The sequence below is a fragment of the Eimeria necatrix genome, genomic scaffold (assembly GCF_000499385.1).
Source record: "Eimeria necatrix Houghton genomic scaffold, Enh_scaff1, whole genome shotgun sequence".
Classification (NCBI taxonomy): domain Eukaryota; phylum Apicomplexa; class Conoidasida; order Eucoccidiorida; family Eimeriidae; genus Eimeria; species Eimeria necatrix.
The window spans coordinates 260,548-275,528 of NW_013651811.1; the positions used below are offsets into that span (position 1 = coordinate 260,548).

The following is a 14,981-nucleotide window of genomic DNA, read 5'->3' on the forward strand; positions in this document are numbered from 1 at the left end:
TCATGCACGGCCAACACACTCAAAACTCCACAAACCGTCATTCAGAGACGTCAGCGTCTCGATGCACGGACCCTTGTTCTCACGGCGACTGCAGATACAAACACAAATTGCGTATATGGATGTCATCTAAATGCTCAACAACATGCAATGCACAAGGCCCACCTTTTCGTGGAACGCACACATTGCAACGCCCAAATTCACCAGAAAAATTCAGAAGCCTCCATCAATGAAGCTTTAGACGTAGTCTGTCCACGGCGGATGGGAACTGGAGGCCCGCTACACAATGAAATGCTGACAGCCTTACATTTCCTCTGTGGACATCGTCGTGATCCCAATAGCGCAACTCAGCTCCTTTCCCTCCACTGCGATTTGCTGAAAACAAACAGGCAAAAAGTGTCCAATTTAACGAAGTGAAGCTAGCACCATTTTACAACACAGAAGCCTGCTCACTGTTTTTTCGGTTCGAACCCTTACTTCTAAATCCCTTCCTGAGTGGCACTGTAAAGCAAGCCCTACCGTGAATGCTCTTTACTCAGCCCACAATCGCACTTACCACGACAGTGTTTGCGGGCACTTCCTCCATTCTTCCACCCGGCGATGTCAAGCCTTGGCACATCACGTTTGAGCCCCTAAGGACGAACTTTACGGCACCCCTGTCCACTTGCATTTTAGGCATCATGGATGGGTCTGTAACACGAATCAAAGCGGCGAAGCCAAACTCAATGTTTGCATCTTATGAGGTCTAGGGAAAGAGTAGCTGCTGGGGTGTGTCAATCACGCAGCGCACAGCAAACGTAGTTCAGGAATTCGAAGTTGCGAGTCACTCAAGTACACAAGGGTAGGAACTAAAAATTTTTGTTAACGCGAAAATGCTTGGAACTACTGGAGAATAATTGAGGGAATCACAATGTGCACAGAGGAACTGCTGCACTTACATTCATGCAGAAGTCGCAGCGTTGGCACCCATTGCTTATCTCGGTGCTGGAAAAAGAGGGGCTTCCCGTCTAAAACGACCAATGAGATGCGATTTTGGCTGAAAAAAGAAACGAACATTTAGTCATCTGAGCTGCGCAGGGCCATTCGCGAATACATCCCAGTGAACTGCTAGCCGCGCAGCAGCTGGTGTTGGCCAGGACACGAGGGCACAACAAGCAAGAAACGCTATCGGCTGGAGCTTGTTACCATTTCAGAAGCACGGGTGAAGCTTTTTTAGGCCAGATTTGCTCCATAACCGGCTCCAGCCGTGGATATTCTTCCAAAATCTGGAATACCAAAAGCAATGCGCAGCAACGTCACACACCTAGCCCGAAAAGACCTCACCACTCACCTTAGTCGTAGAGAAACCCACTACACTCACCTGTGTCCGCACAGCTCTTTGCATGGACGATTTCATAATCGTCTTGTTGGAAATTTCTTCGGGTCCGAACTTTTTCATCATTTTCGCACCGAAAGCAGCTGAAGTCGGCAACAACTGAGTCGGCCAACCGTTCCCGCAGGATCAAAGGGCCACCAGAAAATCTCTTCAGTTGTTTGACACTTGAAGCTCTCAAGCGGAGAAAGGATCCGCTGGTGGCGCAGCTGTTGAGAGCCTTGCTTGCTGGGACTGACGTACTCTGCCAAAAGGCGGCGAAAGCTGGAAACCCCTCTGCCTCGGCAGAATGCTGGAAGAACTGTAAACCCTACTTATGATGGAAGCGTGATGGGACCTATTTCGCACGAAAAAAATACTGGGGACTTACATGGCGGGAGTGATCAAGCACGGGACCCTCGCGAAATGCAGACAGGCCCTTCAACAGCAAAGAAGCGGGGCGTACTGAGCCACCAGACAATGTTTCTTATGATCACTCGATTCCGGCGTCATATTAAAAGTCCAAGTAAACAGTGAAAATACCAGTTGCTTGGCAAGTGGCATGACGGCCCCGCAGTCACAGCCCTCTTGTAGTTGCCCTTTACCGTACGGATAATTACTTAGCGCGATTCTTTCGTACTGCTTCAGTGAGCACACTAGAACCGTTTAGGTGAAAAAAGTGCTCACGAGTGAAGCTGCAATTTACGTGCCGTTAACAATGTGAGTAGTGTCACTGCTAGCTACGAGACTGGGCTAGGCCCTACAGTGTAACAAGACTCGCACACCACAAGAAGGAAGAATTGAACCTTTGGATGAAGCTCATAAGCCATATTTGACGATTTTTCTTCATTTTTTGTCGACCTAAGAATTCAGGCAAGGAGTTGCAGCACAGCAGCAGTGGAGAGATCGCTACCCCTGCTCTTGCCGTGTACTTCGTGAAGTAACAGGCACTGAATATTTGTAACGTTTAGAAATACAAATGTGAAATTTAATACTGTTGTGTAATGGTTTACAACTATCGGCTTAACAGAGCTTGAGCGGAAGAGGTAGACACAAAGCGAAGTGGCGACTACGCTAGGAATGCTCTGCTGCATATTCGTAGGGGGAGGGTATATGATTACTTTCGCAAGGGGAGAAATTACCCCCAGTCCCTAACTCTTCTGCTCGTATTAAGTCCCACCATTTGAAGGTACCAACTATGGCGCTGAAGGCCCAGATCTGGCTCTCGTAGAGGCTACCTACGGTGGGTTTAGATAGAACTGTTGCGGTAGACCTAAAAATATACGGGATAACTAGCTACGCCAAGAAGAGCACCAAATGCAAGGTCTTAGTCTATCAGGGGTCATGGCTGCCTTCACTTAGAAGATTGGCAACATTTAGGCAGGGGGAGCCAGCTGTGCACCACTGAAAAGGCTTGCATAAGAGCTCGTAATGGTCGCAGTAGTGCGCTTATGTTGATCAAGCGATGTTTGAGAAAGCAAAACTCATCAATTGGTCCCTGACACTCCCGAATTTGCGCCATGTGAGGAATGCTAGAGGTATTCCCCATTAGCAGCACTTTGGACTGACTTCTCGGCTCCAAAATGTGCGAACCTGCAAAATGCAAAATGTTCAATATTTGCACTGAAGGAGACTCAAGAACTTTAACGGTGGCACATACTCTAGGGGGCTTACTTGATACTCAGGGAAGCGATGGAACCACTGAGTCCCCTAATAGCAATGCCTTGCAAAGCTATTCCCTGTTGTGCTAGAAAGTACAAAATGGTTAGCTTGCTATTTTTACTAGCAGACCAACCTGGAGTGAGTGAACACGGTTGGCGGACTATAAACAACGCTTTTCGTGCTATTTTTCACCGGTGGCTTTGAGTTTCTGTCATTTCTGTTTGTTCCCTCTGGTACTAAGAATGTATGGTCCAGAAGAAAGAAAAAGCAGTCAGTGGAAAGGCTCTGGAAGGGAGAGCTCACCATCAGAGCGCCAAGGCTGCACGAAGCCCTGGTGGGGCCGGCAAGAGAATACTCATACTTTTGCAAACCTTTTGGTGCTGGCAACCGTACGCAATATTTTACATGCAGTTTTCTTGTAGAGCAACTGCGCTGGAGGTTGTTTGCCCTAGCTTCGGCACCACCAGATATGCTAAACTATATGCTAACAATTAGCCATGTTCTACTTTTCTGGATGCAAACAGCCTAGTCATCTTATTAAATGGGTACCGCTTATTCTAAGGTACAATGTGTGTCTTGCGGCCACTGGGTGTGCACTCAACTGAAGGACTTGGCGCCTTAACGCACCCGCCCGCCTGAATAGGACAATATGCTTTTTGCCGTAGCAGAATGTTGGGAAAGTTCACTGCATCTTACCCTTTAAAGGCTCCTTTGGTTTCCAGTAAATTCTATTGCAGTCACTGTCAATCTCGAGTCTATTTTCCCATGGTTGTTGTTCTTAGTAGTCGTGATGCCCATAGACAGGGTTACATACAGAGTGTAGAACTGACCATCTGCAGAATAGTGGCAAGTAGCCTGCAACTAGTCCGTAACAGCCATACCTACCCTGTGAGAAATACAATCAGTACAGGTAAGGGCGCCAGCTTTCTGCAGTGTTGTTATTAGAGCTCGAGACCACCCATACGCATTTTGTACAACAAACTTCAAGATATAAGAGGACGCAGTTCTGAGGGCGATTCTTCATGCTAGCGCCTGGGCGACAGCATCTCACAACAAGCACGCCATTCAGACGCCGAGCATTTCTCCATACCACATTGAAAAAATATTAGGCCATTGTGCATTCTTCTATCTATTCAAATGCAAAGCATTTCTCCATACCATATTCAGAAATATTGGGGGATCATGGACTTCTCTATGCGCAGCTACCAAGCTACTCTAAATACTAACAGTCGTCCGCTGCTGCCGTTAGAGGTTGGGTGTCATTATCTTTCCAGTCTTGCAGGTTAATACATGAGTGTAAACGTTAACATTTGTATTTTCTAAACTCCACTAGATAAATACTGTTTCTGCCATAAAGCGCCTCCAGTCAACAATACTAAAATGTGGGGTTCCTGAGTCCCCTCGGGTGCGAATCGTGCTGCTCAAGATGTGTCTGACAATATGCAGACCAAACCATAGTGTATCCCTTTGCGGAATTATCGAACTAGAAATATGAACGAACTGAAAGAATCAACAATATGGGTAACAGAGGCTACGTCTGTTGGACTGTTGAGGGGCTGTGGGGCTGCATGGAGGCTGTGCTGACAGTGGCTACTGAGGGGAGCGCAGGAAAGCAATAGCTATGGAAAAGAAGTGGGAGTGCTCATTGCAGCAAATGGACTCCTGAAGGGTATTTCTTTTCGTTCGGTTTGTTCTGCCACGCCTGGGCTGTCGCCTTCACCCAACATACCTGCAGCCAAGATGACGGTGGGCATCAAGCCGAGCTTGATTCCTAAGAAGAATCGCCGTATGATATACGAGTACCTCTTCAAGGGTGAGATATTAATTTCATTTCTCTGATTTTCTTCTTGTGTCTTCTTCCTGATTCTCGTGCTCTTCGGGGCCACCTTCTCAGGGAACGGGGGAACGTAGTGCCCGTGGGGTCTTTCGCCGGAGCCTTTTCACAGCCTGGCGACGACTTTTGACGTGCAAGTTCCACGTTTGCTTGATTTTCCGGTTAATTCTGTGGATATGTAGTGATGTGGAGATATCCTGGCGGAGCGGAGTGCAGAGACTGATTGAGCATGCTCTCGATATCTAGATTGGCGTCTTTGTTTGCGGATTCCATCTTTTCATCTTCGGTTGATGCGTTGCTTGTCCTGTGGTTTTACCTGCCGACTGTCGGAGAGACCGTGGCATGGTGCTTCTCCAAAGCTCCCGCTGAACTTCATTCATGGGGGTGATACTGCATACATCCCTTCATTATTTTAGTACGTAGCGGGAGGCACTGGGAAGCTGAGCATCACTGTAGTTAATGACCGTTCGTCCTTACGTGTGTCGTAATATGTTTGTTTCAGAGGGCGTTCTGGTGGTCCAGAAGAATCCCAAATTGGAGAAGCATCCCGAGATCGCGGTGCCGAATTTGCACGTGATGATGGTGATGAAGAGCCTAAAGTCAAAGGATTTTTGCGAGGAGATGTTCAACTGGCACCACAACTACTACACCCTCAAGAATGAGGGCATGGAGTACCTACGTGACTACCTACGCCTCCCTCCGACAGTTTTCCCCGCCACCCTCACAAAGAAAACCCCAGCGCGTGCACAGCGCGCTGGCCCAGAAGCTGATGCAGGAGCTGAGGTGGAAAATTGGAGGGTGGTGAGTGGGGCGACCCTGTATTTCAGTTCCTCAAGGACAGTTACACGCACTCATTTGAAACACTTAAAGCTATCCGATGGAAGACTTTGTTGTGTTAAAATGACGGTCGTGGAATCGGGTTCCGTGAAACTTTTCTTGGTGTGCGCAGGGAATGAACCGAGGACGCCGCTCTATGGGCGAGCGCACAGGGGAGGCTCGCGTTGGTGGCGACAGGGCAGAGAGGGCTCCCCGCTACGCGTAAACCAAATTGTTCAGCCATCCCCCCTAGAGGGTTTCGGTTCGTTTTGTTGGTTTCTTTGCAACCAGAAAAACAGGGTTTTGGCTCCCTTGCCAAGTGGATTCTCTGCGTATAAAGAACTTCTCGGCCACATTTCGTAGCGAATATTGGCTTCAACTAGTGATGTAGATATTGAATAAGAGCACTCAAGAAGGCAGTAACTCAACTTACAGGCTGAGGCTTTTCGACAAACTATGCCGAGCGACTCAGCCGCATTTTGTAGCGAATGTTGCTCGGATGTAGGAACAAAAAGTATGTATTCGTATGTTTGCATAAATGATGACTAGTTGACCGCAACCGGTAGACGGAAGTTTTCTTAACTAAGTTTTAGCCTTACTGCTTATCAAATTGTTGAAACCCCAAAATTGTGACAACCGACTTAAGGAGACAAAATCAAACGAAATTTCAAAGACTTCCTGGAAGTTTTCAGGAGGCTACGGTCAACAGCAGCTCGGCCTTCCGTCAGTTCGCAAGACATGAAGATGCACACAGCAGAAGCAGTAGTCCAGTGGAAGCACATGAAAGTGAGGTTTTTCCGGTTTATTGGCGCATTTTGGTAATTACACACTGTCGTTGGGTCCAGATCTACGCCTTGAAGCCAGAGGCACATCCATTGTAGCTCGAAGTGAGAGGCAAGAAGGACAAAGCAGTGACATTCAAATCTTGCAAGCACCGGAGGGGCGAGGTCCAGACAGGCCTCCACGGCAATCTGGCTAATTTGTAGTCATCTGCTTCGTTGTCGGGTTCACGTTTCAAAACTAATTCATGTTTGGTTCAATTTGGATCTCCACTGTTTAGCGTCGTTTCGACTGAGGCGTGGAGTTCGTCCCTAGTAGTGTCGCGTGAGAGACTGTTGGGTACGAGTATGGCTCCCTTGGGAAATCTGCTGGCGGGGTTGGTCGGCATTGGTTCTTGGTGCATGTCTTCGGCTTCGTCGGGTTGGTAGATTTCCGCGAATTGACGAGTGGGGCGTGAACGGTTGACCAGTCTTGGACGCACTTCTATGTTCATGTTAGCACCAGCGGAAGCAGGTACTGATGAGACAGGTGTAGAAGGAGGAGCGGAGACTTCAACTTCCACCTGAGAGGTGGAAGTTGAAGTCTCCCGTTCCGCTTCCGTATTTGAAAGAGGAATAATAGTCAGGTCTTCTCCAACTCGACGACCAGCCGGACGGTTGGCGCGCCAATTCGCGCGTTTTCCTTGGTGATTCAGCTGCTGCCTATCTTGTGGCAAATGGAGGAACCTAAATACAAGGCAAGCAAGGTAACAAATGCTGTGCAGCTGTGGTTTGTGCTGCAGCAGATGTCATGCTACATACAAGTTTTGACGTGACAGAAGTGAGCGAGACGCACCTGCAGTAATCTCCATTCAGACACTTTCCGCGTTTGGCAAATCTGCATACAGTTGTCTTAAATTCGTCTGGCTGGGGCTGTAACTCCTCCTTCGAATGAGCATAAGGGCAACGCGAGTCGTTGCAGTTCAGGCCAAAGAAGACGAAGCGGCACCACTTGGTGCACCTCAGGTCTGGCACTGGCCGCAGTTCTTCCTGTAGCACGAACATTATCAACAAGAACAGCTGTGGAACTAAGGGAAGCAGACCTGGGGGTCAGCAAAAGCATTCATTTTAGGACATGCTAAGTGGCATCACGGCAGAAGTGAGGCGGGAGAACACTGGAAGTTGTCTTACGACAGAGTGAGCAAAGGTGCAGTCTCTTCTCTTGCAGTATCCTTTGGAGAGGTAGCGGCTGCAGAGCTTGGTGTTGACAAGCCGGTTCATATTGGCGTTGGTACTGGTACTGCTTGCTGTTGCAGTAATAGGGGCCTCTCTGTACATTCCCGAGGAAAAGTACGCAGGAGGCTGGTAATAAATTGGAGGGTAATTGACGAGACTTGGGATAAAGACCGGCAGCCTCCTATCTTGTTGCCCAGCAACGGTTGCGATCGTTGGGTAGTTCATTTTCCTACGAGAGGAGTCAACGCAAGAGGTGACAAAGACTTAGGAACATAGCTGTTGAAATCAGCTATTCTAACAGTTCAGGCAAGATAAAAGGACATGACAAGGATATGATGAGCGAGAAACGTAGTGGAAAATGTGAACTCACGGTGACCGTGAAAAGTTGCGATGAATGCCGCGAGCGTTTAGGGGTCCCAGATTCAAAATACTTGATATGCTCTACTTAAGCAAAAGATTATAGTAAAAAGTTCAAAAGCCAACAAAATGCGAATATAGTCCAAAGCGACGGTTGAGTTTCGCTAGCTTATGAAGGCAGGCGAGCCTCATAGCTGGTGGTTGAGCGCGGAGCAACGCGGAGCCACAACCGACCGCAAGACACTGACCATTGCGTGCAATCACTGAACCGGCAACGTGCTGACCCACACCTGTAGTAGTAGTTATTAATTGTACAAAACTCATCATTGAATGCGCGAGGGCTAATTAATACGTACAGTTTTAAGGGAATCCCCCCAGTGGATGGAGATTCGCTGAAAAAAGAGAGGGTCACCCACTAACCTGCCGCCGACCAAGCAACGGTGCCTTCTTCCTAACCAGCAAAAATACGAGCGTGCCGCCCTAAACTCTATACATTAATCCACTTTAAGTTGCTCAAGCACTCAAACTGAATGCACATCAAAGGGTAAAGTCGGCACGACGACCCCCCGCAGGTCGTTTAGTGTTTGTCGAGACCAATGCGGTGAATGGCAGCACCATGCGCCTCAAGTCTCAGAAGTCCTCACAAACAACTACAGCTAGCTTCTTGGCGAAATAAATGCGTCCGCAGCTTTTCTAGAGACGCATTTAACGCCCAGAAAGGTGCCTAGGTCGTAAACTAATCCCCAGCCCTAATCACCCAACCCATAAACAAAACTGGGCTCAGCAGAGATGCCCTGATGCATGAGATCATTGCAGAAAAATCCGGCTGCGTTCATATGCGTCAATGGCTTCCTCCGTATTCATCCTAACATCCGATTTGTTGGCCTGGTCAAGTACCAGCAGCGGCTTGTGGCTGAAGGCAGCCTCCGCCTCCACTGCAGATACTGTATGTCCCATTCCGTATAGTCTGTAAGCATACGTGCAGAGCCCATCAACGCCAACAGGACCCCTGGCGTGTGTTTTCCCGGTAGCAATACCCACCTCTGCATTAAACCCGAAGCGGAAACCATCCGCAAATCTCGTGCTGCAGTTGCAAAACACATCAGCACTGGCCACTCCGCGCATAAACTTTTCCACATTGGAGGGGCAATAAGAGATGATCACATCTGTGTGGTGGGAGCCGTTGGTGTTGATGCAGTTGAGTGCCTCGTCGAGGTCCTCTAGGACCTTCACTGACAAAATCGGTGCTAACCACTCCGTGCAGAAGTCCTGAGGGACCGCTGCTTTTGTCACACTTTGAGGTAGCAACCTCGCCGCTGCTTCGTCTGCTCGGAACTGAACACCCTCAGCAGCGAGAGCTTGCCCAAGGGTTGGTAGAAGCACTTCAGCTGCGTCTTTGTGTACCAGTAGGACCTCGAGGGCATTGCAGGCAGCTACGTACTGCAGCTTGCTATCTCTAATTACGTCCAGGGCCTTCTGCAGCCGCTGGGGTGTACATACAGCGTCCGCGTCGATATACGCATGGCATATGCCATCGGCATGGCCCATCACAGGGATGGCCGTGTGGCTTTTCACAAAGCGCACCAAGTTTGTACCGCCCCTGGGAATGACTAAGTCAATACAGCCATCCAACTGCAGCAGCTGCTGTACATCCTCTCGCGACTCCACCAGCTGTACTAGCGAGCACAGACTCCTCTGATCCTCCTCAGGTCCCCCAGAAACTCCAGCTTCATCGACACTGAATTTCGACTGGATGCCGAACACGAATGCATCGTGCAAAGCCTTGTTCGTCCGCGCTGCCTCCTTCCCGCCCTTCAAAAGGCATACCTAAAGGTATAGAAACCAAAAAGTACAAATCAGCAACAGTTTCACGCCATATGGATGGCCAGAGCCGCAGTTGCTGCGCCCGCTGTTGCCTCGATCTGAAGAAATGCACGTACGTTGCCAGACTTGAGTCCCAAGGACGCAATTTGAACAAACGCCTCCGGGCGCCCTTCAAATATAATCAGCAAAGCCCCTAGTGGGACAGTGACGCGGTAAAGATTGAGCCCTTGTTGCAGCAGACAGGTGCGCAAGTGAGCGTGGGAATATGTAACCGTATCGACATGTACTGATATATCAGCTACAGTGAGTCCGCAATGAATAGCAGGAGAAGTGGCAGCTGTGAAGATAACAGCGACGGGGAGAACAACAGCTAAAAAGAGAACAGCCTAGTAAGAGCAGCAGCATGGCACGAACAGCTGCAGGAATAGCAGCCTGGGCGCAGGCAGCAGCAACAAGTTGTCCACCTGGAGTGAGCTCAGTAGCTAGAGTGCACTTTCCAAGAGGGTTGGGAGCAGCCCTGAGTGCGTCGATGGCAGCAGCGAGCGACTCCAACTTCCGTGCATCCAAGACGAGCCGCTTAAGGAGGGCTGGGGCGACAGTGCCGCTGTTCGTGGCTTCCTGCACTTGAAAACCCAGAATTGGTGCACAGATGCATTTGTATGGGCATGAAAAGGAGCATCAGATGAACTGTGCTTTCATTTAGGCGGGAGCAGTAGCTGCACTGGGCTGGGTGCAGGGGTTGAACACGGACCTCCACGTCTGCTCTGTTGGCTTGGAGAATTTTCGCATTATGCAACAACAGACCTTCTTTAAACGCTCCTAAAACTTTGTCCCTGGTCTTTGGGGACAAGCGGCTGGCCACGGCCTTCGCCTCCCGTATCCGTTTCTCCAGAGCCACCAAGCTACTATCGGCGGTCATAATGGGATAGTCCGCTTCGAAAATAACGCTAAATTAAAAAACTATGCGACTTTAAGCGGGCTTTAATAAAATGTCTGCCAACAATTCTTGGCCTTAAGCGGTAATTTGCGACCTGCAGAAGCCCACACGGGGTGTGTGGAATGGAACTACTGGGCTGGTCAGCCAGGCAAGAGAAGGGGGCCGTAGGCTATAGCTTTCGCAGAACAGCTTCAACGTGTACGTTTCTTCTGTCTTTCATGTTTAAATAACAACAAAACGGAAACTTCGACATGAGACGGTCTCGCAACTCGTTGGGAGAACACGCAGCAAACCGGCCCTGCGACTCCTGTCTTCGCTGCCATGGTGGCAATGTGGCTGGACTAGTGATGATAGTCGTATGAAGCTAAGATGACTCAGTCTAAAGACTAGTATAAGATGACTTAGTCTAAAGACTAGTATGCTCGGCGTGAATCGTATTCCATATGTTTACTCAGAGGTTTTTACAATTATCATGAGCCTCCAGAAGGCCAGTCGGAAATGCACCAGGCCATTAGGAAGCGTACAAATAAAAGAACCTTCAAATTCAGCTTTCTGGAGGAGGTGACCCCTCTCTGTACTTGATGCATCACCTAAGCTTACTCTTCTATATGCATGTCATCTTTACCACGTGCGCTGGTCTTCTGCACTCCCATGGGACTTTTAGAAACCACAAGGCAAATCCTAGGCAGAACAAAGACGACAAATTTTGCGTAATCTGGACAGCCCAGCTGAGAGGCTCCCCGCCAGCGGAGGCGCTGACCGGCGAATGCAAGCTGCTGCAACTCGAAAGCCTGCTTACAGACATTCTGCCAACACTCCACGGCAGATATCCCCCTAGTAAGGCTGAAATGAATGGGCAGCATGAGCTATTTCAGACTGCTGCTAATTGGCGCACGCTGACTTATATGCGTCTTATGCTTCAGCATGATAATTCCCGTCAAAAAAAGAGCACAAAAGAGCTCCGTTTTGGCGTAGCCGTAAGTACAATATCTGTGTGTAACATGCATGGATGCATGCATGCTTCTGCATCTGAAGTATCAACTTTGCTGCTGAAGTCTTAATTTGCCAATGGCTGCCAAATATGGCATTGCTTCATTTGCGTGCGACACATGCAAACCTCTTGCTGTACGAGCACTGAATTTCGTTATCTGTCTCTAGACAGACACTTTAAATAAAGTCTGATTAAGATGTCGCCTCAAGCACCGCATTGAAGCCAGTTCTGGTCTTCCGCTTCTGCTCTTGCCGCTAATGAATCTGCGATAACAGATTTGCTGCACCTCCATGCGTTTGCTACCTGTGCTGCCGCCACTGCAGCTGTGGCATCACGCACTGGGAAATTATGGGACGTGGTGCTGCTGGAGCAAATGCTGCATTGCCTCTACCGCTTGCGTCAACAGGTGTTGCTGCCTCTTGGTGTGAAGTTGGCGGAGCAGCAGCGGCAGACCCTCGGCAGTTTCGAGGAAGTGTCGGACGCCGGGAATAGCTTCGCTGCACCTGAGTGCACAGAAACCTCAGACTCTGCACTTCCATTATTGTAAATGTGCTCTTTTTGGTTCTTATCTATGCCTAAATTGTATGCGCTAACTGTCTGCGTGGCTTCCCATCTGCCTATTTGCTTTCCTCTGCATTTATTGCACCATTGTGAAGCTCTCGCTGCCTGTACAGAACTGCTAAACTGTGCCAACCGCCTAGGAAGTGAATCCTTAATCTGTCTGCAGAGCCTCGGCATTTAACACATGGCAGTGAACCCTGTATGATGTATCTTAAACGAACCTGTGGTCCCGTACACAGTCGGAAGGAAAGTTGTATGTTCTTATTTTCTCGCTGCGGTCTTTGCTACCCATCTGCGCCCCAGCGGCAGCGTGCAGCTCCTGTTGCTGCTGCTGTTGCATGCGTTGCTGCAGCATGTGTCGTAGCAGCAACAGAGCCCTCTTGCGGTTGTCTGCCTGCGCAACGACGATAACAAGTGATTCTTCTGGAGGCTCCCAAAAAGCAGCACCAGCAGGCCGCAGCAACCGCAGGAACAGCAGCAGCGGCACAGAAAAGATGCTTGTCCGAACTGCAGCCTATACCGCAGCACCTCAAACAACAACAACACCAACAGCAGCAACAATCACAACAGTGGTTGCTTACTTGGCTGGAAGTTTCCTGCATGCAAACAGAAAGGCCCGTTGGTATGTGTGTGGCCCGGACTGCCGTTTCGCTCTTGTTAACGCTCTGGCCCCCAGGCCCGCTGGCTCTCATGTTTTCAATGCGAATGTTGCAAGAACTCATGTCCACTGCAGCAGCAGCAGCATATAGGACGCTTATGTACGCACAATACACTCTGGAGGTACAAAGCAACAAGACACAGAACTAATATGCATGCAACCAGAGCAACTGCATTAGTTAAGGCTCGTCATCTTCAAGCCACAGCCCAGCTGTGTAGCCTTGAGAAGCACCATCAACACAACAGCAGCGAATGAAGTAGCATTGCTGCTAACCTTCCGCCTCAGAGACGCAGGGCAGCACTGTTACAGCAGCAGTGGAAGTCTGCAGCCGCTTCTTGGCATCAGTTGACGGCACCCGCTGTACTCGGTGCACCCCCGCCTCTAGGGGGAGCAACTCTGAAACCCCACAACCTGCAAAAGCAGCAGCGGCAGCAGCAACAAAAAGGCGTGAGTAGGAGCTTGGCAGCGGAATACCATGGGCAGCAGCAAACAATGTACCTGCTGCTGCGCCTCTTCCCCGTGCTCTGCCTCAGCTGCAGCGACAGCAGCAACCCTGAAGCAACTGCAGCAGCCGCGACAGATTAACAGCAGTGCAAGGTCAACCACTCTGTGAGCAGCACAATCATGCTGATCATGGAGGCCAGTAGCAGCCGTCGCAGCAGCAGCACTAGCATACCTGTTACCACTGCTCGTGCTCTTCTCAGCCCTCCTCCTTCAGCACTTTTGTGCTTCTCGAGGGACTCGAAAGACCATCCTTTTGCTGCAGCTAGCGCCTCGTACATCCCGAACAATTCTCCAGCAAACTGTGCCGCCTCTTCGCCCCCCACTCCCGCCAACACCTGAAGCAACAGCAGCAGCAGCAACAGCGAGGCAACAGCAGTAGCGGCCAGGGATGTGAACAGTCCTATTAAATCAGTGAGACAAACACAGAGGTGCTTCCAGCACCTTGCAAAATAATAGAAACAACAGCAGCACCTGTGGGAGCAGCAAGCGCAACAGCAGCAGCAAATGCAAGAAGAACAAGTCTCAGGGCAACGAGAAATGCACAGTGGGAGCGGCAAAGGCAGCTGAAGCAGCAAGATGTGTCACACCTCAAGCACAACTTCCTCCTCATCTGCCTGCCCCCCAGGTCTTTTCTTGGCTGGCTGCTGCTCATTCTTTGCTGCGGCGGCAATACTGTCTGCGTGCTGCAGCAGCAGCTGAGCCAAGTCTGCAGCAAGCACATCTTCTTCGTGCTGCAGCTCCACCAAGTCAGTATCTGTAGACTCCTCAAAGTTGGTCGCACTGTTGCTGCTGTGTCCTTGCTGCTGTTCGATAAGCAATGAGCGAAGTGTCTTGATGTCATCCCTTGTAGAGAGAAAACGAAAAAGCAGGGGAGGCATGGATAGGGGAAGCAGAGCTTCAAGCCCAGATGACTGTTTCTGTTGTTGCTGCTGCTGTTGCCCAATCTGCTCCTGCTGCTGCCGCTGCAGAAGCAGGGCAACGCGTTCCATAACGAGCCTCTGCGGCTCCTCCAGAGTCAAGTCGTAGCATTCTTCTTCAAAAGCTGTTGCTCTAGTGCAAAAAAAACAATTAAGGTTTGCTGATGCAGTAGGTGTTGCTGCTGCAACGTCCCACCAGCGGCTTGCAGGACTGCGCAACGCAGTTAACTTCTGTGGCAGCGAACGCCAAGAAAAACTCTTTGAAGAAGCCCAGCTACAGTAGCTGTTAGTGCTCCCGGAGCGCAGATACAAGTGCTTGCGGGCGCTTGTTAAGTTGCTGTGGTTGTTGCTGCAGCTGTGATCTGCAACTGCTGTAGCTCCCACCGTTTGTTGACAACGACCGCCGGTGGGTTGCCTGTAGCGCAGCAGTCTTCCCCAGAATTTTTCTGAGCAGCCTTTCATACTGTGTGCTGGGCTGTACGTACGCCTCACAGGGAGGTGAAGATGGTGATAGCAGTAGAGGAGCATCGGCTCGAGTGGGGGGCCCCGGCGGCCCCCGCCTCTCTACCAAGCTTCCG

General features: G+C 49.9%; 5 protein-coding genes across 5 annotated transcripts; 1 reads left to right on the forward strand and 4 right to left on the reverse strand.

The window, feature by feature from the left end:
* On the reverse strand, window positions 1-1,438 carry ENH_00026810 (PUA domain-containing, cell cycle regulator protein, putative; the record flags this gene model as incomplete). Its single annotated transcript, XM_013578022.1, has 6 exons — window positions 1-88; window positions 305-372; window positions 554-687; window positions 936-1,033; window positions 1,183-1,262; window positions 1,358-1,438. 6 exons carry the CDS (start codon window positions 1,436-1,438, stop codon window positions 1-3), a joined length of 549 nt encoding a protein of 182 aa, XP_013433476.1.
* A 3,312-nt stretch (window positions 1,439-4,750) lies between these two features.
* ENH_00026820 (ribosomal protein S10, putative) lies at window positions 4,751-5,886 on the forward strand (the record flags this gene model as incomplete). Its single annotated transcript, XM_013578023.1, has 3 exons — window positions 4,751-4,823; window positions 5,347-5,645; window positions 5,794-5,886. 3 exons carry the CDS (start codon window positions 4,751-4,753, stop codon window positions 5,884-5,886), a joined length of 465 nt encoding a protein of 154 aa, XP_013433477.1.
* An 810-nt stretch (window positions 5,887-6,696) lies between these two features.
* On the reverse strand, window positions 6,697-7,879 carry ENH_00026830 (zinc finger (CCCH type) protein, putative; the record flags this gene model as incomplete). Its single annotated transcript, XM_013578024.1, has 3 exons — window positions 6,697-7,165; window positions 7,275-7,468; window positions 7,610-7,879. The coding sequence occupies 3 exons, from the start codon at window positions 7,877-7,879 to the stop codon at window positions 6,697-6,699; spliced, it is 933 nt and encodes a 310-aa protein (XP_013433478.1).
* A 939-nt stretch (window positions 7,880-8,818) lies between these two features.
* On the reverse strand, window positions 8,819-10,754 carry ENH_00026840 (gamma-glutamyl phosphate reductase, putative; the record flags this gene model as incomplete). The annotated part of the gene is made up of 4 exons (XM_013578025.1): window positions 8,819-9,838; window positions 9,952-10,061; window positions 10,300-10,453; window positions 10,587-10,754. The coding sequence occupies 4 exons, from the start codon at window positions 10,752-10,754 to the stop codon at window positions 8,819-8,821; spliced, it is 1,452 nt and encodes a 483-aa protein (XP_013433479.1).
* Window positions 10,755-12,109: 1,355 nt separating this feature from the next.
* On the reverse strand, window positions 12,110-14,865 carry ENH_00026850 (peptide chain release factor 1, putative; the record flags this gene model as incomplete). Its single annotated transcript, XM_013578026.1, has 6 exons — window positions 12,110-12,266; window positions 12,546-12,718; window positions 12,906-13,051; window positions 13,256-13,393; window positions 13,659-13,821; window positions 14,074-14,865. The coding sequence occupies 6 exons, from the start codon at window positions 14,863-14,865 to the stop codon at window positions 12,110-12,112; spliced, it is 1,569 nt and encodes a 522-aa protein (XP_013433480.1).
* Window positions 14,866-14,981: the final 116 nt, after the last annotated feature.